The sequence below is a fragment of the Epinephelus fuscoguttatus genome, linkage group LG14 (assembly GCF_011397635.1).
Source record: "Epinephelus fuscoguttatus linkage group LG14, E.fuscoguttatus.final_Chr_v1".
In the NCBI taxonomy this organism is placed as follows: domain Eukaryota; kingdom Metazoa; phylum Chordata; class Actinopteri; order Perciformes; family Serranidae; genus Epinephelus; species Epinephelus fuscoguttatus.
The window spans coordinates 7962698-7985021 of NC_064765.1; the positions used below are offsets into that span (position 1 = coordinate 7962698).

The 22324-nt window shown below is 41.2% G+C and overlaps 1 protein-coding gene across 3 annotated transcripts in view; it reads left to right on the forward strand.

Annotated features, from left to right (window-relative positions):
- Positions 1 to 22108, forward strand: part of vps39 (VPS39 subunit of HOPS complex) — a 47515-nt gene extending 25407 nt beyond the window's left edge. For all 3 annotated transcript variants that reach the window (XM_049596620.1, XM_049596622.1, XM_049596621.1), the window contains 9 exons: positions 1161 to 1234; positions 1439 to 1655; positions 5181 to 5309; positions 5725 to 5827; positions 6930 to 6975; positions 9156 to 9305; positions 13668 to 13802; positions 17519 to 17610; positions 17998 to 22108. In XM_049596620.1, the coding sequence (XP_049452577.1) occupies positions 1161 to 1234; positions 1439 to 1655; positions 5181 to 5309; positions 5725 to 5827; positions 6930 to 6975; positions 9156 to 9305; positions 13668 to 13802; positions 17519 to 17610; positions 17998 to 18079 (1028 nt within the window). In that variant the 3' untranslated portion in view covers positions 18080 to 22108. The remainder of the gene's footprint in view (positions 1 to 1160; positions 1235 to 1438; positions 1656 to 5180; positions 5310 to 5724; positions 5828 to 6929; positions 6976 to 9155; positions 9306 to 13667; positions 13803 to 17518; positions 17611 to 17997) is intronic.
- The last annotated feature ends 216 nt before the right edge of the window (positions 22109 to 22324 follow it).

Genomic DNA, 22324 nt, shown 5'->3' on the forward strand with positions numbered 1-22324 from the left:
GTGAGTCTGTGATTAGATGTCTCAAAGCTTTTTTTAATGCCAGTCATGTTGTTAGTGCCCACGTTTGGTTAGAGTCGAAACCACTTTAGCTAAACAGCATTGCATTTAGCCTGGAGGAGTTTCTTCATGTTGAAGGTCTTCTCTTAGCTGTAAAAAAAAAAAAAAAAAAAATCATGTTGGGAGTGATTTTTGTTTTTGATTCTTCCCATGCACCTGTTTCCCAAAATGTGTTTAAACTCAAGAAACATCTAGTAAATTGCCTGTGAAATAAAACCCAGTGGAAAAAAATATCAAAAGCTGAGTGGAGGCTTTCAGCCTCCCCGGCGGTGATTCAATTTGTTAATGTTAGCAGTGCATTATACAGCAGTATTTTTCTGCTGTCTAGCAACTAAAAAACCCATTATATCTGGAATGATGGTTTTGAAACAGAAGTAGAAACAACCCTTCTGAGCCCTCCTTTAGCAGATGTACTACAAATAAGTTTTGTGGGCAGCACTGGGTCATTCCACCCCAAATCAAATCTTCCCTCTTACCTGTAGAGCTGTTTATCAGTCTAGATTGTTTTGGTGTGAGTTGCCAAGTGTTGGAGATATCAGCTGTAGAGATGTCTGCCTTCTCTCCAGTATAATGAAACTACATGGTACTCGGCTTGTGGTGCTCAAAGCTCCAAAAAAAATGACATTTAAAAAACTCAGCAGCAGCGTATGGATGTGTATACTATATATACATGCTACTACACTGAGATACACTGCACTAATAACAAATGTTTCAATTATTATTTAATGTGCTGATTATTCTCACGATTTATCAAGTGATCATTTGGTCTATAAACTGTCAGAAAATTGTCTATGGTGGCATCTTTAAATGTTGTTTTTTTTGTCTGACTAACAGTACATAATGTAAAGATTCTTTTTGCTGAAAAAATAACTTTAATTATTCATATAATGAAATGCTATTAAAATACTCTAATTGCCAATTCATTATCTGTCGATTAATGGGCTGATAACTTTCAAAAGGGGTTCGGTAAAGTGTTGCATGTCGCTTTGAAAGACGGTTTTCTGAAGGTGATTGCTGATTATGAGCTTGATCATCTGCTGTTTCTCCATCTTTACTTCCTGTTGAAGGGACATTTATTATCTCTTGTCATCCCCCTCACACAGGAGTGGAGAATTTGGGAATAATCTTTGAGTTTTCTCCCTGGGTGTTGAAGATCTGCCCTGAGGATGGCCTGAAGGTGGGACACTGAGATTTACACAAAATGTTGAACAAAGGTTTAATTATTTGTTTTGCTCTACATGGATTCTACTTTCTTAAATTGCTTTTGTTGTTTAGTTGCATGACAGCAGACATTTCTTTAAAAAAAGTTTAACTCTACTTTATGTCCACTCACCACGAAGAAAACTCTCCTTTAGGTTTAAAAATCTCTCTTCCTGTCCAGATCTTCACCGAGGACCTGACAGAGGTGGAGACTCTGCCTAGAGACAAGGTGCTGAACTTCCTGAAGGAGGGCTTTAAGGAGCTCGCCATCCCATATCTGGAGCACATCATTTACGTGTGGGATGAAAAAGGCCCGGAGTTTCACAATGTGCTGATCCAGCTCTACCTGGAGAGGGTTCAAGGCCTCATGAAACAGTACCTTAACTCACTGCCAGAAGGTACGAGCAACTCAAAATTAATTTAAGTTAAAGGGATAGTTCTTTTAAAGGGTGGTGTGAGGTACTCATCTATACTTAGTGGAGGTGGGCAATATGGCCCTAAAATAATATCACAATATTTCAGGGTATTTATGTTATAATGATATTCTTGACGATATGACAAACAAGTCAAAAAAATGATTTGAGAAAACAGAATTGCAACAAAATAAGTGATAGAGTTTTATAGTTTGCTTCAAATATTCAGTAAAAACAAAAATAATCTCTCATTTCTTTAGTATGTGAACAACAACAGTAACTCAGAGTGAGATTCAGATTCTGCTTACAATATTAATAGTTCAACAAAATAAAATCTACCACTAATTACACATTTAAACAGCTCCCAAATACAAATCCTAAATGATTGAGTTGTTTTTTTTTCCACCTGGACCTTGATGCTCTGCCATTTCTCCTCTAATCATCACGCTGTAGCCTGTGGCAGGCTGTTATGATACCACAACTATCACACATTCACATATATGGAGTTTTTGTCGAGCTGCCAGCGTCACGTAGGTTTACATCACTAAAGGTTTATGACAAAATCAGGGAGAGACGCTGTGCTGCTGCCAGAGGAGCCGCTGAATGAGTTCCCTCTGAGCGGTAAGTCACTAAAAGAGTCTGAGAAGTCGGAGGCTGTTCATAAAACATTCAGGACGCCACAGTTTATTCCACACTACTGAAGCTGCTCCTCTTTTTGGAACCACCGCAGAGTCGCTAATAATGTCACTTTCAGCCATGCTTGTTGGAGAAGCCAGCAGGAGTACCACCGCGGAAACCACCTGCTGGAATATCAATCTAAGTGTACACTATATTTAGAATATTTTCACAGCTTAACCTTGCTGTCAGACGGCCGTATCTGATGGGGAACTGAAGCCATTATATCTATCTATACTGTCTTCAAAGCCACCAGACTCCTTTGACCAAACGGTACTTTTATCTCACAGAACTTGGGAGTTGCTCATCAGCTGCTGCTTCGGTCATTCAGTTTGTTTGTGTGACTGTGTGACTTCGGTGAGTCTAACCCTTTAACAACACCAACGTCACACAATAGCACAAAAACAAACAAACCAATCAAAGTAGCAGCAGACCATCACCTCTCCATCTTCTACAAGGTCAAATTACTGCTTTTGTTAAAGGAGTCGGGTGACTTTGAAAAGAAGAGAGCGAACAGCTGCAGTTACCCATCTCAAGGGCTGTCTAATGACAAGGTAAGACAGTGAAAATATTCATAATATGAGGTACACTATGACCGATATGGACGTTTTGGTGGCTAAAATTTGTTCTGCTGCTGCCCTGATCCATAGCAGTACACCGCGTAGCTTCCATGGTGGTTCTCCTTCCTGTGTCTTCTGCTAATGCACTGACTATGGATAAAAACCTCATACAACCCCAATTTAAAAAAAAGTCTGAACTATCTGTTTAAGTATCTGCAAGCTCTTAAAAAGTCATGAAAAGTTTAACAGTATCTCATTTTTTCCACTTTAAAAACTATGATTTTAATCTATTATTTTCATCCTGACACATATATGTAATTTAAAGAGCTGAAAGACACTTAACATTCAATAATTTCTACCTGAAGCAAAGCGAGAACATAAAGGGAATGTAACTGATGTGTCTGAGCTGACCCCCGGGCTTTAATATCTATAGCAAAATACCTCTACTGCCTTTTTTGGTGATGAAAACTTAATAAGAAAAGAACATATTTCTAATATATGGTGGGATTTTCATGTGATTACATCACTGCATGTGGGTTGAATTTGCCTTTTGCATACTCATCCAGATAGTTGTCACTCATATCTTTGCAGATAAAGCTTGCGTCAGGACTTATTATGAAGTCCATCCGTCTCTCTCTCTGTTTGTGTCTTTTGATGATCATCCCGGGACCGTGTATTAAAATGAACCTGTCAGACAGCTATGTTTGCAGCAATGCTCATTAATGTGCACTCTGTCTGAGAAACAAACTAATAAAAGCAGCTAATTAAGTGAATAAATCTGTTCTCAGGGCCAGGTTATTGCTGCTCATGGTGTTGTGAAGAATATTGCAGAACACAGCCGGTGATACTAAGATACTGTTTCTCTGAGATTATTCAGCTTTATATACATTATTTATAATTGCTGTATCAAGAGTATTTTCAGGTTCACCTCAAATGTGCCCTGTTGAGTTTCTTCTGGAGCTTTCTTATAAAGAGAATAACCGAAAAGTTGTGTTTACATCCAGTGCTTCTCACCAAAACACACTGAGCGTATCTCTGAGGTCTAACAAAGTGCATTTCCTTCCTCATGAAACATTTGCAAAGCAGACTTTTAGATATTTGAAAACATGCATTATTTACAGCCATGTATGCCTGCCAGCAGTCTTCTCCTTCACTGCCTTGGTTGGTGCATCACCTCACACTAAGGCCGAAGATACACCTGCATTTAACAATGTCTTTGCGTGCTCATGATGCCCGCCTCACATACCCTGTGTCCTTTTAGAGGGTGAATGCTAGAATGTACCTGCTGAAGGAAGTGTCTTGCTTCGTCTCACCCTACTGTGCTGTGATTAAGGTTGGAAATGGTTTGGGTCAGGGCAAAGAGGTCGTAGTTGTGGTAAGTACTAGCCAGTCACAGCACACTGTTGTCGGTAGGTACACTCTAGCATCTACCAGTTTGTGATCGAACTGTTTAGTAGACAACCAAGCACATCATGACAATGGCAAGTATGTCTCTATCGTCCTGCCAACACTGCCCCTACTGATCATGTGCATATCGCACCTGAGGACGTGAACAGCCACTAGTGGTTGTCATGTCATGACGTGCTTGATACATACCCTCTATGACAGAGCTGCAGTCACTTTTTCTGCCATCATCAACAAAATTGTAACCTCCCCAAGTGTAGTGTCTGGTTGTCTACTAAACAGCTAGATCAAAAGCATGTATATCATCAGCTTAAGGCAGAAAATGCGAGAGCAGGCCAGGCTCTATAAAAGGCTCCTAAATGCTCCTCTGAAGCGCATCGTGACAATGGGAAGTATGTATGTTACACTGCCCCTACTGTTCAAGTGCGTATTGCATACGCATGGCCTTAATTTCTGAGGACATGCACAACCAAACAGACACAGGATACGGAAGGCAGCCATCATGCACATGTGAGCGCATAGTTGAAAGCAAGGATATCTCTAGGCTCACTGTCAGTCAGCAGAATCGAGTAAAAGAACTAGTCTATAAAATATCATGACATTGTGAAAAATGCTCCTCGCAGTTACCCAGAGTCAAAGATGATGTCTTCAGACTTATTTTGTCCAACCAACAGTCCAATACCCAAATGAATTCAATGTACTGTCACAGAAGACCAAGAAAATGAGCAGATATTTGCTTTTGGCAGAACCTGTGATTTTTTTTATTTATTTTTTGATTGTAGATTCAAGTTCTGTTGATCAACTGACTGATTAATGGACCAATGTTTTCAGCTCTGGACTCTGCATAATTAAAACGTCTGTGCTGTTGTAGGAGTGCCAGCTGTTGCTGCTGGGAAGGAGGACGGTGATCTGGGAGAGTTCAGGAACAAGCTGCTGTCTTTCCTGGATATTTCTACCAGCTATGAACCAGCCAGGCTTATCAGTGACTTCCCCTTTGATGGTAAGAGATCTGCGGTGAACAAATAAGACATCTCTTCTGTGTGTTTAACATAAACCGACAAACAAGAATGTGGGTTTCATTTCTGAAGAAGACTGTATTTCATTGTATCATCATTTTGTCATAATATCTTAAGCATTTACATGTAAGGTATGGAGGGAAATGGGTTGTTTTTGAAATAGGAATCTGTAGAAATTCAAAGTGAACCACAGGTTTTAACATCATTATGTCAACCCAATATCACAAAAGGGGCTCAGTGTGATGTTACGTAACATGCACCTAAGGAAAACAAAGTTTTTCATTTCCCATTACCTCATGTGCATATGTTCTCAGTTATAGAGGAAAGTTTCAGCAAAGTTCTATATGTTCAAGCTGAAGGGAAAACTTGCACCTTTTGACCTTGTTTTTACTTTCCAAGGTTTGCTGGAGGAACGGGCTTTGCTTCTGGGTCGAATGGGTAAACACGAGCAGGCGCTCTTCATCTATGTGCACATCCTGAAAGACACCCGCATGGCTGAAGAGTGAGTAATTCTGCAAACACCACAGAGTCCTGCAGAATAACTGGGTGGGGAATTAATACCAAACACCAGCCAAATGTTTGCTGACTCCAGCAGCTAACTTGACTAATGATGAGGAAGCAATATCTGACTGTAAAGTAGTCCAAAACAGAAAATTGGGAAAGTAGTGAGTTGATGTCTGCCCTAAAATCATATTTACTGTTAAGCTTGTTTCTGTGAAGCAGCAAAGTACATTTTAAAGGTCACATCTGAAATGGATCAAATGCTTTAAAGTGACAGTTCACCCCAGAATCAAAAATACATTTTTTTCCTCGTATCTGTAGTGCTATTTATCAGTCCAGATTGTTTTAGTGTGAGTTGCTGAGTGTTGGAGATATCAGCTGTAGAGATGTCTGCCTTCTCTCTAATATAATGGAACTAGATGGCACTCAGCTTGTGGTGCTCAAAGTGCCAAAACAATCAATTTTAAAAACTCAACATCAATGTCTCAGTCCAGAAATCATGACCCAGTTACTCAAGATAATCCACAGACCTTGTTTTCTGCTGTTAGACGTAGGAACTGTTTTCTTTCTACCAAACTACACCTGCCAACCGTATTACTGCGCAGAAGGAAGTGTACGTCTACTCAAGAGGCTCATGCTCATGACAGTGCGAGGTGTAAACATTAATGGCCTCCTCCTCAGCTGAGCTTTAACATTAGCTAGCTCAGTGATGCTAGGTGAGCTAGCAGTAGATGCACACTTCCTTCTGCGCGGTGATACAGCTAGCGGGTGTAGTTCGCTGGACAGAAAATAGTTCCTGCTCACAAACTGCTCACAACAAGGTCTTGAATAACCAGGTCATGATTTCTGGAAAGAGAAATTGATGTTGAGTTTTTCAAATGTAATTCTGATTTTAATGGAGAGAAGGCAGACACCCCTACAGCTGATAGCGCCAACACTCGCTAACTCACACCAAAACAATCGAGACTGATACGTAGCACTACAGGTAAGAGGGAAAATGTATTTTTGACTTTGGGGTAAACTGTCCCTTTACCTGTGCCATTATCTTGTGTTCAGCATATTGGTCAAATAAGGTGAACTGATACTCTTTGTGTATTTTGCAGATATTGTCACAGTCATTACAACAGTGTGGTCGAAGGGAGTAAGGATGTAAGTAGCTTTCTGTGTTTTCCTCCTGTTTTTTTGTTTTTTTGTTTGTTTGTTTCAGAAAATGAATTGTTACTTTGCCTTGTCCTCTCGGATTTTGTTTTGTTTGTTATTTTATGACCACTTTTTTCATGGCGTATGCTCTACTGCCTTCTGCTAAGTGCCTTTGTGTTTGCAGAAAATGCAACATAAATATAATGGATTATTTATGGCTCAAGCTCCCAATGAGAGGCACATTGCCAGTTCTATAAGAAAACAGAAATGACAGCTGACATTGTCTGTTATGTGTATGAAATGTCGCTCAACTCTGCAACCAAACAACACCAGTATAAAAGTAGAATTAATCACCAACCCATTATTATAGGCTGATTTCAAAAGAATAGTTTGTCATTTTCTGGAATGGGCTTATCTGCTTTCTTACTGAGAGATAGATGAGAAGAGTGATACCACTCTGACATCTGCATATTAAATATGAAGCTACAGCCAGCAGCTGTTAAGCTTAACATAACATAAATATTGGAAACAGGAAACAGCTAGCGTGGCTCTGCCTGGAGGCAAGAACATCCACCTGCCAGCTTAGCTGAAGTTTAATAATTACAGGCTACATGTCCTTAAAAAGTCTTAAATTCAGTTCCATAAGTGATAGGCTTTAAAAGTCATTGAATAATCTTAATTTTGAATTTGTGAGGTCTCAAATACCACAAACATTTTTGTCTTGTTTTGTTTATCCATCTTTTAATTTCCTTTTTTTTTCACATGAGTCAAGCCCTTCTGTGTAGAAGTCCATATTTCAGATACAAATCGTTAGACCTACAATTGAACCTAATACTGTCTTTGTACTTAAAAACCTCCACTTACCTGTTGGCAAAATGTAGCTTAGAGGGCTACATACACTTACTGGCCACTTTATTAGGTACACCTGTTCAACTGCTTGTTAGTGCAAATAGCTAATCAGCCAATCACGTGGCAGCAACTCAATGCATTTAGACATGTAGACATGGGACATGGTGAAGACAACCTGCTGAAGTTCAAACTGAGCATCAGAATGGGGAAGAAAGGTGATTTTAGTGACTTTGAACATGGCATGGTTGCTGGTGCTGGACGGGCTGGTCTGAGTATTTACTGGGATTTTCACACACAACCATCTCTAGGGTTTACAGAGGATGGTCCCAAAAAGAGAAAATATCCAGTGAGCCAAAATGCCTTGTTGATGCCAGAGGTCAGAGGAGAATGGCCAGACTGGTTCAAGATGATAGAAAGGCAACAGGAAGTCAAATACCCACTGGTTCCAACCAAGGTGTGCAGAAGACCATCTCTGAAGCAACAACACCTTGTCCAACCTTGAAGCAGATGGGCTACAGCAGCAGAAGACCACACCAGGTGCCACTCCTGTCAGCTAACAACAGGAAACTGAGGCTACAGTTCACACAGGCTCACCAAAACTGGACAATAGAAGATTGGAAAAACGTTGCCTGGTCTGATGAGTCTGGATTTCTGCTGCAACATTCAGATGGTAGGGTCAGAATTTGGTGTCATGGATCCATCCTGCCTTGTATCAACAGTTCAGGCTGCTGCTGGTGGTGTAATGGTGTGGGGGAGATTTTCTTAGTACCAACTGAGCATGGTTTAAACACCACAGCCTACCTGAGTATTGTTGCTGAGCGTGTCCATCCCTTTATGACCACAGTGTACCCATCTTCTGATGGCTACTTCCAGCAGGATAACGCACCATGTCACAAAGCTCACATCATCTCAAACATGACAATGAGTTCACTGTACTCCAATGGCCTCCACAGTCACCAGATCTCAGTCCAATAGAGCACCTCTGGGATGTGCTGGAACGGGAGATTCTCATCATGGATGTGCAGCCGACAAATCTGCAGCAACTGTGTGATGTCATCATGTCAATATGGACCAAAATCTCTGAGGAATGTTTACAGCACCTTGTTGAATCTATGACACGGAAAATTAAGGCGGTTCTTCAGGCAAAAGGGTTCCAACCTGGTACTGGCAAGGAGTACCTAATTAAGTGGCCAGAGAGTTTTTGCATTTTAACACAACATGTTTTTATTGTGTGAAGGACCTTTCATTTGTTATTTGCCTTTTATTGTTGTCTCACATGACATATTGCAGATTCTGATTCAGGTAAATTAAGTATTAACAGCTGTATTTCTTCCGTTCAGGTTTATCTGTCTTTGCTGCGGATGTACCTGTCACCTCCTGATGTTCACTGCCTGGGGCCCATCAAGATGGAGCTGTCGGAGCCTCAGGCCAACCTGCAAGCGGCTCTGCAAGTCCTGGAGCTGCACCACAGCAAACTCAACACCACCAAGGTAAACAATGACAGAGTGGTACTCACGTTCCTCCCCTGGGGCACTTGAGAATAAACTTCAGTCTGGTAATACTCAAAAGCAATTCCGATTTTATCCCCTCGTATTACAACATATGTTTACTGCATTAAGACTGTGTCAATGTCAAGAGAAGTGCTTTTGTGAGGCTGCCAAAGTCTTGTGACACGTGCACACAATTGTTGCACTTGAATTCAACTTTCCTGCTCAGCAAACTCCATCTGGTACTTCAAGCTGCTCATCAAATAAGAAGGCATGAATTAGTTTCTAATTCAGGCCAGGGATTTTATTATTATGAGCTGACTCTTTGCCTTCGTTCAGATTTAGTAATCATTGCTAATTCAGACAAGACGTGAAAGTGGAGCTGATAAGAGCGGGCTTGTTTCGGCTGGATTAAGATGAGATGGAATAACATGATTAACGATGACACACAGAATTAGTCATTTGGCATTTGCTGTGAAATTAAAACAGCAACTGAACGGAGCACAACTCATTTAAAGATTTGATTCAGTTTGTTTTTGGAGTGAGACGAGAGGGGTTCGCACAGTCGGGGGTAATCAGGCTGCTGCCTTTGTGATAGAGAAGATCCAAAAAAAAAAAGATTTCCACCAGGTTGCGGATCTCCCTCGAGAGGGCGTCTGCGTTGCCATGTGAATACCTTTGAAGAATTTCCTTTCATATACCTGTTTTGTACCTGATCCCAGAACCAAAATAGCAAAGAGTTAATTGAACAAAAGCTGTTTTGTTCAAGACTAGCTCATGACCTATTTTGCCCGTCAAACCGTCACGTCACAATCCAGTGAATGCTGTCTAGTAAAGAAGATTTATAGAGTTATTTGGTTTTGTTTTTCAATACAGTTCAACCACACAGTCCTCATCGAGAAGGAAACACTCAGCTGATTGTGTAATCGTTGTTTCCATATTTTATCACGAAGAAACAGAGACACTGTATTTGACACGCCTCCACTGTGTCACTGTAAATATTTAAATTCATAAAAAGAGAAAGTTTATCTGTCATGAGTTATATCCTCATCCCATCTGTGTAAAATGCACCGCAACAGACTGTGTTGTATCCGTGTCAAATTAAGAGCCTCTCAAGGGGAACAAACACTGCAGGTTTATATGAATGTTTAGGTTCAGAGCCCGCAGCCGGGAAGCTCTCCATCTTGTCTCTCTGTGCCACTCTGCCTCCCTGCGCTCCCTTGTTGACTTTAATGGCAACCTGCTTTCATTTCCCCTGGCCTCACTCCCAGACTCTGCCTCGCCAAAAGAGCATGAGGGCGACAAGACAAGACTGTACAAAACATCAGGAAATACTTCCAACATGAAGCATATTTGTGTGTTTGTTGGTCAGTCTTTAGTCCTGTTTTTATAATTTCTTGGCTGAAGCTGCAACTAAAGATTTATTTCATAGTCAAATAGTCTGTCAGTATATTCTTTTAAATATTCAGTTTGTCTGAAAATGTCTGAAAATACTGAAAAACAGAAGCTTCCAGAGCCCAAGGTGACATCGTGCTGGGAGGAGAGCTGGCAGCAGCTCTTGAGACGGACCTTTGGTTGGCAGCTGTAGCAGCTCGAATTCGGCCAGCACAAGCCCCTGAGCGCCGGGAGTCACAGCAGGCTGGTGGCCAGTGGCAGCACCAGGTGTAATCTGTGTAACAGTAGTGACAGAAAGTTTATTGATCCAGCAGGAAGTTGGGGCTGTTCGGTTCCCTGAAGCTGGGATTTGCACTGGCTGGATTTGGGTTGCTGCAGCCGCTGTTTAAGGGTCAGTTTCCAGAGCTGCTGCCCATTCTCCTCTCAGCAAAGTAGTCCACAGCGGCGATGAGTGAGGTGCTGGACGCAATGTGATTCAAGACTCTAGCTAATGTTAGCTACAGAAACATGAACTGTTAGCCACAGAAGGCTAAACTATTAGCAGGATATTCTCTTAATCTCTGAGGGGCCTCCCTAGTGTAGTGGTTAGAGCGCTCGTCCTCTATGCGGAAGGTCCAAGGTCTGAATCCTGCTGGAGTCGACGTCAGTAAAGGTATGCGGTCGCAAGAGGTTCCCACCGCCAAATCAAACGGGATCAGATCAGATTCCTTAAGGAGGCTTCAGGACAAGAGAGCAACTCCCGAATCTGAGCCAAGTCCTCATTGAGGGTGCATCTCAAGCCCACTGTAGAAGGGAGGTTCCAGACGTAAAAGTGGATTCAATTCATTCCCTTCATCTCTGAAACGCTTTGTTTTATTTCATACTTTGTCAGACTACCTTTCAGACTCTCTTTTTGATAAGTCCGACTTCCTTTTTGGGTTGCTTTGCAGTGTAGACTGTTGTTGCCAATGCTGGAATAGCAACTTTCTCTGCAGGATTCACTGCTATTGAATCAGACTTTCACCGGAAAGATCTACAGGCACGTCTGCATTTATGTCACAGCCATTAAGAAAGCCCTCTCTCTGAAATGTCCTGTGATTTGCCAAAGTGTCCTGTCACGGGCTAGATTTTCTAAAGCTTGAAACAGAGCCAGTGTTCTCTCAGACTTGAATTACAATATGCTAAAAGTTTATTATCGTATTTTTACCCAGTGACACCAAAATAAAACTGCCTACCTCAGCTCTAAATTTGAGAACCTGGAGTCGGCAAATGTCAGAAGTTTTTACTTGCTAAATTTGCAGATTAATTTTCTGTCAGTATACCTATCCTTTAAGTACAAATGCGTGTCTCAAAACACAGTAAAGTTTGTTAGTTTACAAGTGGTTGGGAGCAAGTGGGACCTCCCATGTAAGTAGGGGCTACTCAGAGCTACCTCAGTCTTTTTCTGTTGCCGACTGAGGGGACCCACATGAACTGCAGGGCCAGTCTCCTTGTTCAGTTGCACTTGAGCACAAAAGATGTTAATGAAGAGGAATTTTCATTAACATTCTGCAGCTTTTCAGGATAAAACCTGCATTCTGAACTTTGCTGCAGCCAGGTCCTGCTCATTGTTCTGCTGAACATCCACAAAGAGTGACTGAAGGCTTACAGGTTTTTCTATCGTCAAGTTGACCACTTGACGAAAAATAGTTACTGCCGAAGGTGGCATGTCGTATTAAATAATCAAACTACAATGCATATTATCTGGCGTATGGTAGTGGTGTAGTTACATAATTGTTTATTTGCTTACTGTTGAATTAATCAAAAAAAAAAAAAAAGACAAAATACAGAACCGAAATTGAATTATACACAAATGTCAGTTCTGTTTCCCAGTTGTTTCTCAACAGGAAACTCTCACTCTGAGCTGTCTGAGTGTAACAAGGCCATTTGTGCTAATGTAATTTAATTACATTGAAAAAGAGGACAACAAGACAACTGGCCTTGATTGTGTTTAGTCTCCCTGAGCGTTCACACAGAAGCACACAGGCGGGTTATTTTTATTTCTTAAGGTAATAGGAGATGCTGTTGGGGAAGTCATGTAACAGCAGATTACTGCTCCCACGAGGGAGTAATTGAATATCATTACTTTAAGATGATTAATGAGTTATGTTAGCTTGTTGTATTGTGCTTCTAATGATCGTGGCGATTACTCAATTCAAAGTCTTTATCACTGGCTCCTCCAACTTCAGTTCAGAGGTTATACTTTTAAAAACCAGTGTAATTTGCTTTTGATGTCCTCCATTTAATCCTCAAAGTTCCTCCTCATACTGACAGAGCTGTAATATTTTTTAAAAAAACTAATTATGACTGGTCAACAGTGTTTAAAGATACACTGTACTATGCAGGTTTTTCCCTAAAAGACAACGTAAGGACTCATAGAAGAAGTGTGTTGCAGTGTATTTATTTGCAGCGACTCTGCCCTTTGCCTGTATTTTCCTATTTACTTCTTATTTTGTCGTGTTCGGGATGTTATTGGGCTGCAACCTTTGGGCAGGGGTGTGTCGCTCCCAGCCAGTAACAGCACGCAGTACATAATAAAAAGGTAGCAACCTGGGCCAGACTGTAAACAGCACGCATCCAAGTGGAAGCTGCGAAAATCATGGACACAGTACTGAAAAACGCTAATATAGTGAGGCGAAACGCTAAGCGGAAGAGTTTGTTCCTAAACGACATTGAATCTGAGGTCGGCTTTCATTTTCATTGGAGAGCATTGAAGGAGAGGATGAAGAGTGACCCGGAGTTTGCCTGTTTCCTGTTGGACAGGTTGGTGTTGGTTAGCTCAGTTAGCTTGCATCATCTTTTCCATTCCAACAAATGTAAAGCTCCTACAATAGGACGGTGGCTTGCAGTGTAGGGAGGAGAGGCCAAGTTTGAATGTAGTGTTTACAAACAGTAGCCGACACTTCCTGCATTAACAAGCCAGCGTTTCTTTGTTGTTGTTTGTTTTTCCAGGCCATCAATCTGCTCCCAGCAAACACCCAGATCCGAGAGATCCGGGTCTTCCTGGAGAGCGTCCTGGAGGAGAAGGCACAGAGGAAGCGCTGCAACCAGGTGCTGAAAAGTCTGCTGCAGGCCGAGTTCCTCAGGGTGAGTCCTGGAGAATTTGTTTACACAGTGCTTCATGTAAATTAGAGTAAAATTTCAGGTGTAACATCTTATGTACTCGGCCAATCACGTGGCTGATGGTTGAGTTAAGTCAGAGACAACCCTTCCTTAAGAAAAGTGGACTCAGGAATCAGAGCTTCTGTCACATAGACTGTGTCAAAGAAGCAGACGTAGCGTCTAGGTCTGAAAAAGTGAAGCCTAAAACCTGCATTCTTGCTAATGGCCAGCAGGGGGCGACTTCACCAGTGTCCCATTGTACAGTAGTCTATGAGAAAATGACCCAACTTCTCACTTGATTTATGACCTATATAAACTTTTTCCTATCAAGTTTATGGGTTTAATACCTACTTTAAAGTCTTCTTAAATGCAGCATGATGTTCATTTTGCAAATTATGTTCACATTTACAGTGAAATAGACACTAAAGTAGGGCATGTTCAGGGTCTGGCTACCTTATGATCAACAAGTCACTAACGCTCTGTATCCATGAACTTGTTTGTCATCTTAGAACTCTAATCTTTTAAGTGTGTTTTCAGTTCAGTGCGGCATTAACTGAAACATTTTGGTCACCTAAATATGTCTTGATTAGCGTTCAGCTGTACAAAAAGACACTTTAAGGAGTTAGCTGTTCATCTTTTGCCTTTAATGAATTTTGTTTTCAGCCTGTTCTTCGCTAGCCAACTAATATCACAGTTAATTATTAAATACAGATGCACCTTCCTAACAAAGCCAGCTGGCGAGAGTTAGCTGATAACTTAGCGTATGATATGCTAACACTACCTGGCCCGACCAGGCTGGTAACCCAATAGACAGATCCATCCCTTGCATCTTCACAGCTCGACCCTGTCGTCCAAATGTGGTGACTTGTGGAAATCCAAGATGGTGAGGGACAAAATGCTAAAATTAAAGCTTTAAAAAAGGTGGTCCACAAACCAATGGGTGACGTCTTGTTGGCTAGGTCCACTTCTTTTTATACAGTCGATGCTCTTATAACTTCCCTTCATCTGAGACGTTCAGATAATTTTAAGGACACTTGAACATGGAAGATGTTTGCATATGTGACAACACAGTCCTCGGGTTGAAGAACAAATTGTCAGGCCAATGTGACCTTTCAAATGTAAACGATTAGAGTGGAATTTAAACATTTAAACCCTGAACAATGTGGATAAATTCAGCAGAGAAGTAGAACAGTTTGTAACTCCTGTCTTATACACACTGTATTGTGTTATATTTCCAGGTGATGTGACACAGAAACCTCACAGTAGTTGGTTTTATGGGGAGAAAGTCTCCAACACACAGGATGTGGTGTGTACAATCATAAGCAGTGACAGCCACCTGTGTGAAACAGATAAAAGAGCACCATTATACAAACCTGTTTACAGAATATCAGAGATGATGTTGCAGTTGTGTCGTGCAGGGACTCCTGTCATTAACACACAGCAGGGTCTAATTACCGCCCCTGGTCACAACTTGCATGTCTGTTAGCTGAGCACAGTTCTATTAAAGATTGATTTTTCCTTTTCAGATTGATGTGCAGCCCCAATTAATTTGCATTTATTTATTTTGTACTACAGCGTACACATCTGCTCTGCGCATCACATGTTGTCCTCCGTTGTCCTTTGAGAAAAAAACACACTGTTAGTTCTTTGTCTACATGGAGAACTTGTTTCCATACAGCAGATCAAACATTTGCATTGGCTGTTTGCAGGAATGTGTGTGCCCTGTCACAGTGACCTACAGACAGAACAATGTCCCACATTAGCTGTGTTGCTAAAGTCTTCTTTTTATCTAACACGCAATCTCACTTCAAGTCCTGCACCACAACTTGTTGAGTGAGTGACTGAACAACATTCACACAGGAAAAGTGCTAATGTCTTTTTTCAGACTAGATAGATAACTAATGATCTGCTCAGCTAAAGCACGTTAAACAGCGTGTAAATGGACCTGCAAATGTCACATTGGTCTGTTTAACTCTTCAGCACGACTAATAACACACTGTCTGTCTGTGGCTTATGGCTACAGCACAAGTTTGTTCACTCTTTCTTTATGAGTATATCTGGTATTTCACCAAAGATCCTTTTTTATTTTAACAAAACAAAACTGTGAAGTTTGATAAAACACATTTTTTGATTCACTTTTAGTTTGACTTTATTTAAATATACAGGATTTTATTAGGAAAAATAAATATTGGTGGAAATTCCCAAGAATTAACATGAAGTTTGTGTTGCAGCATGAGTTTTTCTTATTGTCTTATTGTCAACCCCTTTACTGTCATTTTGAGACTCCCCCACCACCTCCTCCCAGGACAGGAAGTACTGCTCTACAGTCCACAGTCGAGGCTTTTCCACTGACACTTTTGGCCAAACCATGCTGTTTTGATTTGTGTTTCCATTACCCGTTTAACATACTAAGTTGTGCCAAGCTGCACCCGAGATAAACCATCTCCAGAGTCACGTTAAAGCGCACCTGACTGCCTCCAAGCAGGTAGAGGGTGCATGCACCAGACAGGAATGTGGCAACAGCCTACTCCACACGCCTTCCTCTGATGATTTTGGCAGGGAATTGTTCATAAATTCAAAAAATATTCAGCACTGCCGGTGCTACGCTAAGTGAGTGCTCTGATTAATAAATGTAATCTTAATTTTGAAACAACCAGCCTGGGGCAGGTAAACTCTGAATATGAACTGTGTGTTGTTGAAGCAGAGCTTTTCCAGCCAAGGTGTGTGCTTCAGTCTATCTAACTACCAAGTTTTGAACAGTACTGTTGAGTAAAATCTGACATGCAGGACAACACACAAGTCAACTCTGTGGTCGACTAACATTAAGGCTGCGTTCCGAATCACATACTTTTTCTTTTTACTTTTAGTAGGTACTGCAGTTGCCCTTAAAAAGAATGAACTGTTGCATGCGCACAATGAACTCTGACACTCTTGCTTTCACACTAGTTACCTTGGGGATAAAACATACGCCACTCACCGAAACTGCCAGAGACGAAGATCAACTGGGAGAGATCTGCTTTGGATTGTGGATTCTAACATATTATATTTGCGACATTGAAATTACAGCTGCGGTTTTTAAATTCATTTAAAACAAAGAATTTCATGCTCTATTACTTTTCATGATCTTAAAGATTTTTGCCATGGTAGTGTTTTAGTTTCGGTGTTGAGATATTTAGGCAGATATCGTTGAAAATGTTGGTATTGTCACAGCACTACGGTAGATGACAGGCAAAATAATAACAGCTTGAAAATCCATGATGATAAGTAGCTGGTGATCAACAACCGCTGCACAGTGCAGTAATAAACAGCACTAAAGAGCACGCTGGTTGGAAACATCATCGACTCAGACAAGCGAATCATCAGCTGCCCTGTTGTGTGGAGATGCAAATGGCCGACACGCTGAGTCAAAGTGAGTCAAGCCAAGCCAGCACATGAGTACAGAACAGGGTCGAGTGTCTGATTAACACAAGGAGAAACAGTGACAGCTTTGAACTAATGATGTGCCGCAACTAAGAGGAAGGATAAGGATGACGGGGAGTCCTTCCACATGACACTTCCTGCTCAGCCTGTCATGATGTGTTTTTGAATGTTTGTTTTGACGCGACAAAGGGTTTGTTCCTTGTCATCGAGCTAAACAAGATGTTAAAGCTGATTTCCTGCGCTGTCTGTCTCTGCTCACCTGGCGTGTTCTGTGTTTCCAGGTGCAGGAGGAGCGGATCTTCCATCAGCAGGTTAAATGCGTCATTACAGAGGAAAAGACCTGCAGAGTCTGCAAGAAGAAAATAGGGAACAGGTATTGATTTTAATCTTATTATAATTATTACTGCATGTGACAAATCTGTGAATCTTACATCTCTAAAAAGTGGACAGGTTTTTGAGCACCTTTGATTTTATTATGGAAGGGTCATCATGTAAATCCTGATTCTTTTGGGTGTTACAGCAGCATCTCTCATTTACATCTTTTATCTTTTTTAATCAGATTCCTCTGTGTGTGCAGTTTCGGTTTTATTAACCTGAGCATGCTTTCATGCCCTGAGCTCCTGTTAATTTCACACCCTGTATCATTTTTCAGACCACTCTTATAAATTTTAATTAAAGGCTTGTTTATGCGCCGTGATGCAGCAAGTAATAATCCTACCGACAATAAAACATCCTCTGCTGCTGCATCTGTCTCTTTCAGTGCGTTCGCCAGGTATCCCAACGGCGTGGTGGTGCATTACTTCTGCTGCAAAGACCGCACCGTGTGTCCCACTGAGCAGTAACAGCTCCACCTGACAACGACTGTTTACTAATAAATAACCCCCCTCTCCCTGACCCTCTCTGTGGATCTCTACGCTTTGACATCTTTGAACTAGCATCAGAAGGTTGGAGGTGCTCGAGTTAATGGCCAGGCTGTGGAATTGGACGCTTGTATGGAAAGCGCCAAACAGGACTACGAGCTCTCTAACCTGAGTTAACCTCGGACATGGTTGTTGTCATGCACGACTCACTGAGCAGAAAAAGACCTCCTTCTGGAATCAAAAGCTGAGACTTTCTTTATCTCTGTGCATGAAGTAACAGGAGGAATGTCCGGGTTCGCTCAACAGGAGGGGAGGAATAAAGACAAGGAGCGAGGTAGAGTCTGACATTTGAAAAGCATGTGTCACTGTAACGCTAGAAGGGATCCACTTCCCTTCACGTCGCCTCGGGAGAAAATGGGCGCTATTGAAAGGCGCCCAGAGGAAGAGGAGCTTTAACAGCAGAAGTTAGCGCTCGTTCTCAGCAGGAGATGGTTACAAGCTTTGCTCAGCAGTTTTATTTTCTGTCTCACTGTCTCCCAGCCCTCCTGTAACACTGTGTGCGGCCTCAAACACTGCTTGATATGCCATAATACGCTCTGCAGGAGTACAGCTAAATGCCTTTTGTGACTCTGAAGATTGTACTTACAGTGAAGTCAGACGTCTGTCAGGATTTCTTTTGTTAGCATGTGCCGGTACTGACTAAGCAAAACAGTAATCGTCTTACAGTGTGTTTGACTCTTTTGTATTTTTATTTAAACATTCGAGGCGGCTTCTCCAGCTAACATTTTTCATAGAGATGTTTTTTCTTTATTTACTGTTTTTACAGTGTGTGAAGGATTTCTACCAGACTACATCCTCTTTATTGCTTTTTTTTTTTAAGCGCTCATCTGTATTTGTTTAAATGTTGTGCTTTTCCCCTCCCAGACATTAAAAGTTTATGAAGTAGAATTTATTATAAGTGGAAACAGACAACTTTTAACCTTTTCACCCGCCCTAGCATTTTCAAGTGGTATTATTGTTATCGTTATTGTCCCAAAGACAACCAGATCACTTTCTGTTTCATCAGAGCCTCGCAACTACCAACAACACAGTACACACTGCATGTAGCTACTTTGGTTTTTCCCCCGTCCACCATTTCCACCACTGAGCATAATAACGGCACAGAACTTACGCTGATACTCTTTGGTTACTGGGGATTGGCACTAATGGATGTATAAAGAGAACTGGATACAGTGTTGGAAGCAGAGTCCCGTTCATTCGTATAAAAGTTGCTCAGAGGCGCATGAGGCCAAAAAAGTTCAACTTCCTGGGTTTAAAATTACCCAGATCTTTCACGGCATGCCGCCCACGGAGTGTGCACACTAGAGAGTTAATCGGCCAACAAACACATTCTCACTCTGACCTCGTCGCATATCAACATTTGGTCATGGACTTTCAACGTCCACATACGGTGTGCAAGGTACCCTGGGTGTGTTGGTTGTTGACGTTCTGGGACACCCTGTCAAGTTCTGCCTGTTACATGCATTGTCTTCTTTCAAAATACACTTCTGTTTTCACAGGAAATTTAACATTTACATACAGTCTCAAAATAAACGCATTACGTCGGTACAACACCACGAATTGACGTTTTTTCCCTCAACAACACGCACGTGGTTGGGTTTAGGAAAAAAGAACAGGGTTTGGCTTTATAATCTTACAGGACGCGAACACTGCTATCCTGGGTGAAAGTCAATGTTTGTTGGACCCATTGTCGGACTTTCACTGCCTTAACTTTCGTTCGTGTCCCGCCACGTTTCCCTTTGACCCCCCGGCCGCCATTAAACTATAATGGCAACTGGCCGTGAATTCTGGCCAACGTTAAAGGAAAAATTTTCACTTGGTTTCTGACGCTGCAAGTTACCGCCCAAGCGCTGGATTGCGACGACTTCGGAGTGAGACCGGGCTTGCCAAGCTGCTAACCCTCCAGTTTAGTGCACTGCTAACTTAACTAGAAATAAAATTATTTAATTAATTAATCATGTGACTCTTTGAGACTTTCAAATATTATCAGACCAAATGGGTCAAATCCCTGTGGTAAAAAGAGCCATTTCGCAGGAGTTGTAATGCTAAAAACACATTTATGAGCATCTCTTTCCCAGTGCAAGTCTATAGGTAAAGTCTTTATGGGCTCCTTTGCATCACGTAACCAACCCCAAAGTTGCAATTCCACTGTTTGGCCACTACTAAAATTAGCTTCAAAGCCTGACACACTTTCTGGGGCCTGTAACTACCAGGGAAACAAAAACTCTGTCCTCTCCCTGATTTGGTTGCACAATGACTGACGCACTTCCCCTGTGCTGTAAATCAAGCCTTCATTTTCTCTGCAGATTGTACCTGGCTGCAGACATAATTACATAGTAAAAGTGAGGCTTAAGGGAACCGGTCTAAACGCTGACGGTGTCATTATTCTACAGCCATTACATTGTGCAATCAATATTTACTTCATAATGATAAGTTAAAGCAAGGAACTTGTCTGTTTCTACTTGTAAGTGAGACTGTGTAACTTTTGAACAGCAGCAAGGAGGAAACAGGTGTCCCTCAATTTCCCACAATTCTCCTGAATCTGTTGCTTTAATTACATCATTGTAGAGCTGCAGTGATTCGCTAATAATCAGTCAGTCGAATGACAGAAAATAAATCTGTAGTTATGTTGATTATCGATAAATCTTTTTTAAATCTTTTTAAGCAAAAATGCTAAAAAAAAAAAAAAAAAAAGACTGGTTCTAGCTTCTTAAAAGCAAGGATTTTCTGCGTTTCTTTGTCATATATGACAATAAATTAAATGTCTTTGGGTTTTGGCTGTTGATTGGATAAAAGAAGACATCACCATGACCTTAGAGGAACTGTGAATGATGTTAAAGACTTTATACACTAAAGGATTAACCAAGAAATTAAACAGCAGATTAAGTTGATAATGAAAAGAATAGTTCTTTGCAGCCCTACATCACCGTGACGATGAGTGCTACAGTAGCTCAAGTGGAGATAAACCTGCCAACATTAAGGCCAGGACACATGCTGTATCTTTAACCACCTGGAGGACACAAGGTCAGGCACTGGATGCTACTCTGTGCCCACTCTGTGCAAACGCAGCGTATTTATCACAGACTGATAGTTACAGAAGAAGGAAAAGATATCTGTCGGCTGTGATTGGTTGTTCCTTGTCATATGACATCCCGTGTGTGATGCTGTATTCCAAAAGTCAAACTTTGTTTATCTTAGGCAAGAGCGCTTGGAAACACTTGCTTTTGAGCACACGTTCAGCATGACTACTTTGAAAACAGTGTGTTTTATTGGTTATGATGTCAACTTTGTATTTGTCAGAGGAAGTTATTTCTTTCAGAAGTCACAGTCTCACTTGGAGTCAGATCACAAAATTACATACAGCACTTTAAAAGTGGATGTTTCTTTAATGTCAAGTACTAGAAGTGATGTCAATGATCAGGAAGGAGTGATTGATCTGTGTTTTAATGGCAGTAGTGTTAGAAAATGTGTGTTTTCCGTCCAGCTGGGTGGAGACTCAACAAGCAGGACTCCCCAGATTATTGACAACGAAATACAAGCAATGAATGTATGTTTTTAAAGTTGGAGTCCACGGTGTCGTCGTTCAATTGAATTACATACATTTACTTTCAACTTGTTTTTTTAACCACTAAGTCTTCACACATTTGTGATTGCATCATCTGCATCTCCTGCTCCTTCACACACCCTCACCCTCCTCTTCTGCTCGAGAAAGGTTTGCACATATTCTCTGCTCAGACTGTTCATGAATTGTTTTTTGGTTGTTTGTTTTAGTGGAAGTGTTGGTCCCCCTGTGTGTATACTGTATAAAGACTGAGAGTGTTAATGAGAATTTCTCACTGAAGTTTTTTGATTGTGAGGGGCGACCCAGAAGGTACCATATGTCTGTCCATCTGTCTGTTTGGCTTTAATCAGTAATAAATAAACATTTCCACTCATGTCTGTGTGATACAATGCTGCCTGTCAGATATTTATACTGAAGCTGCTGGATTTCACTGTGTACGACTTATTTTCACTCACATGTGGATTTAGTCGATGCAAGAGTTAGTTTAGTTTAACATTCATGAAAGCTGAAAATTATGTCGTGTATGTGAAAATATATTTTTAGGACGATTTGATCCAAAATGTACAGAAGCCCGTTAATGGCAGGAGGAAAGTTAAAAAAAAATA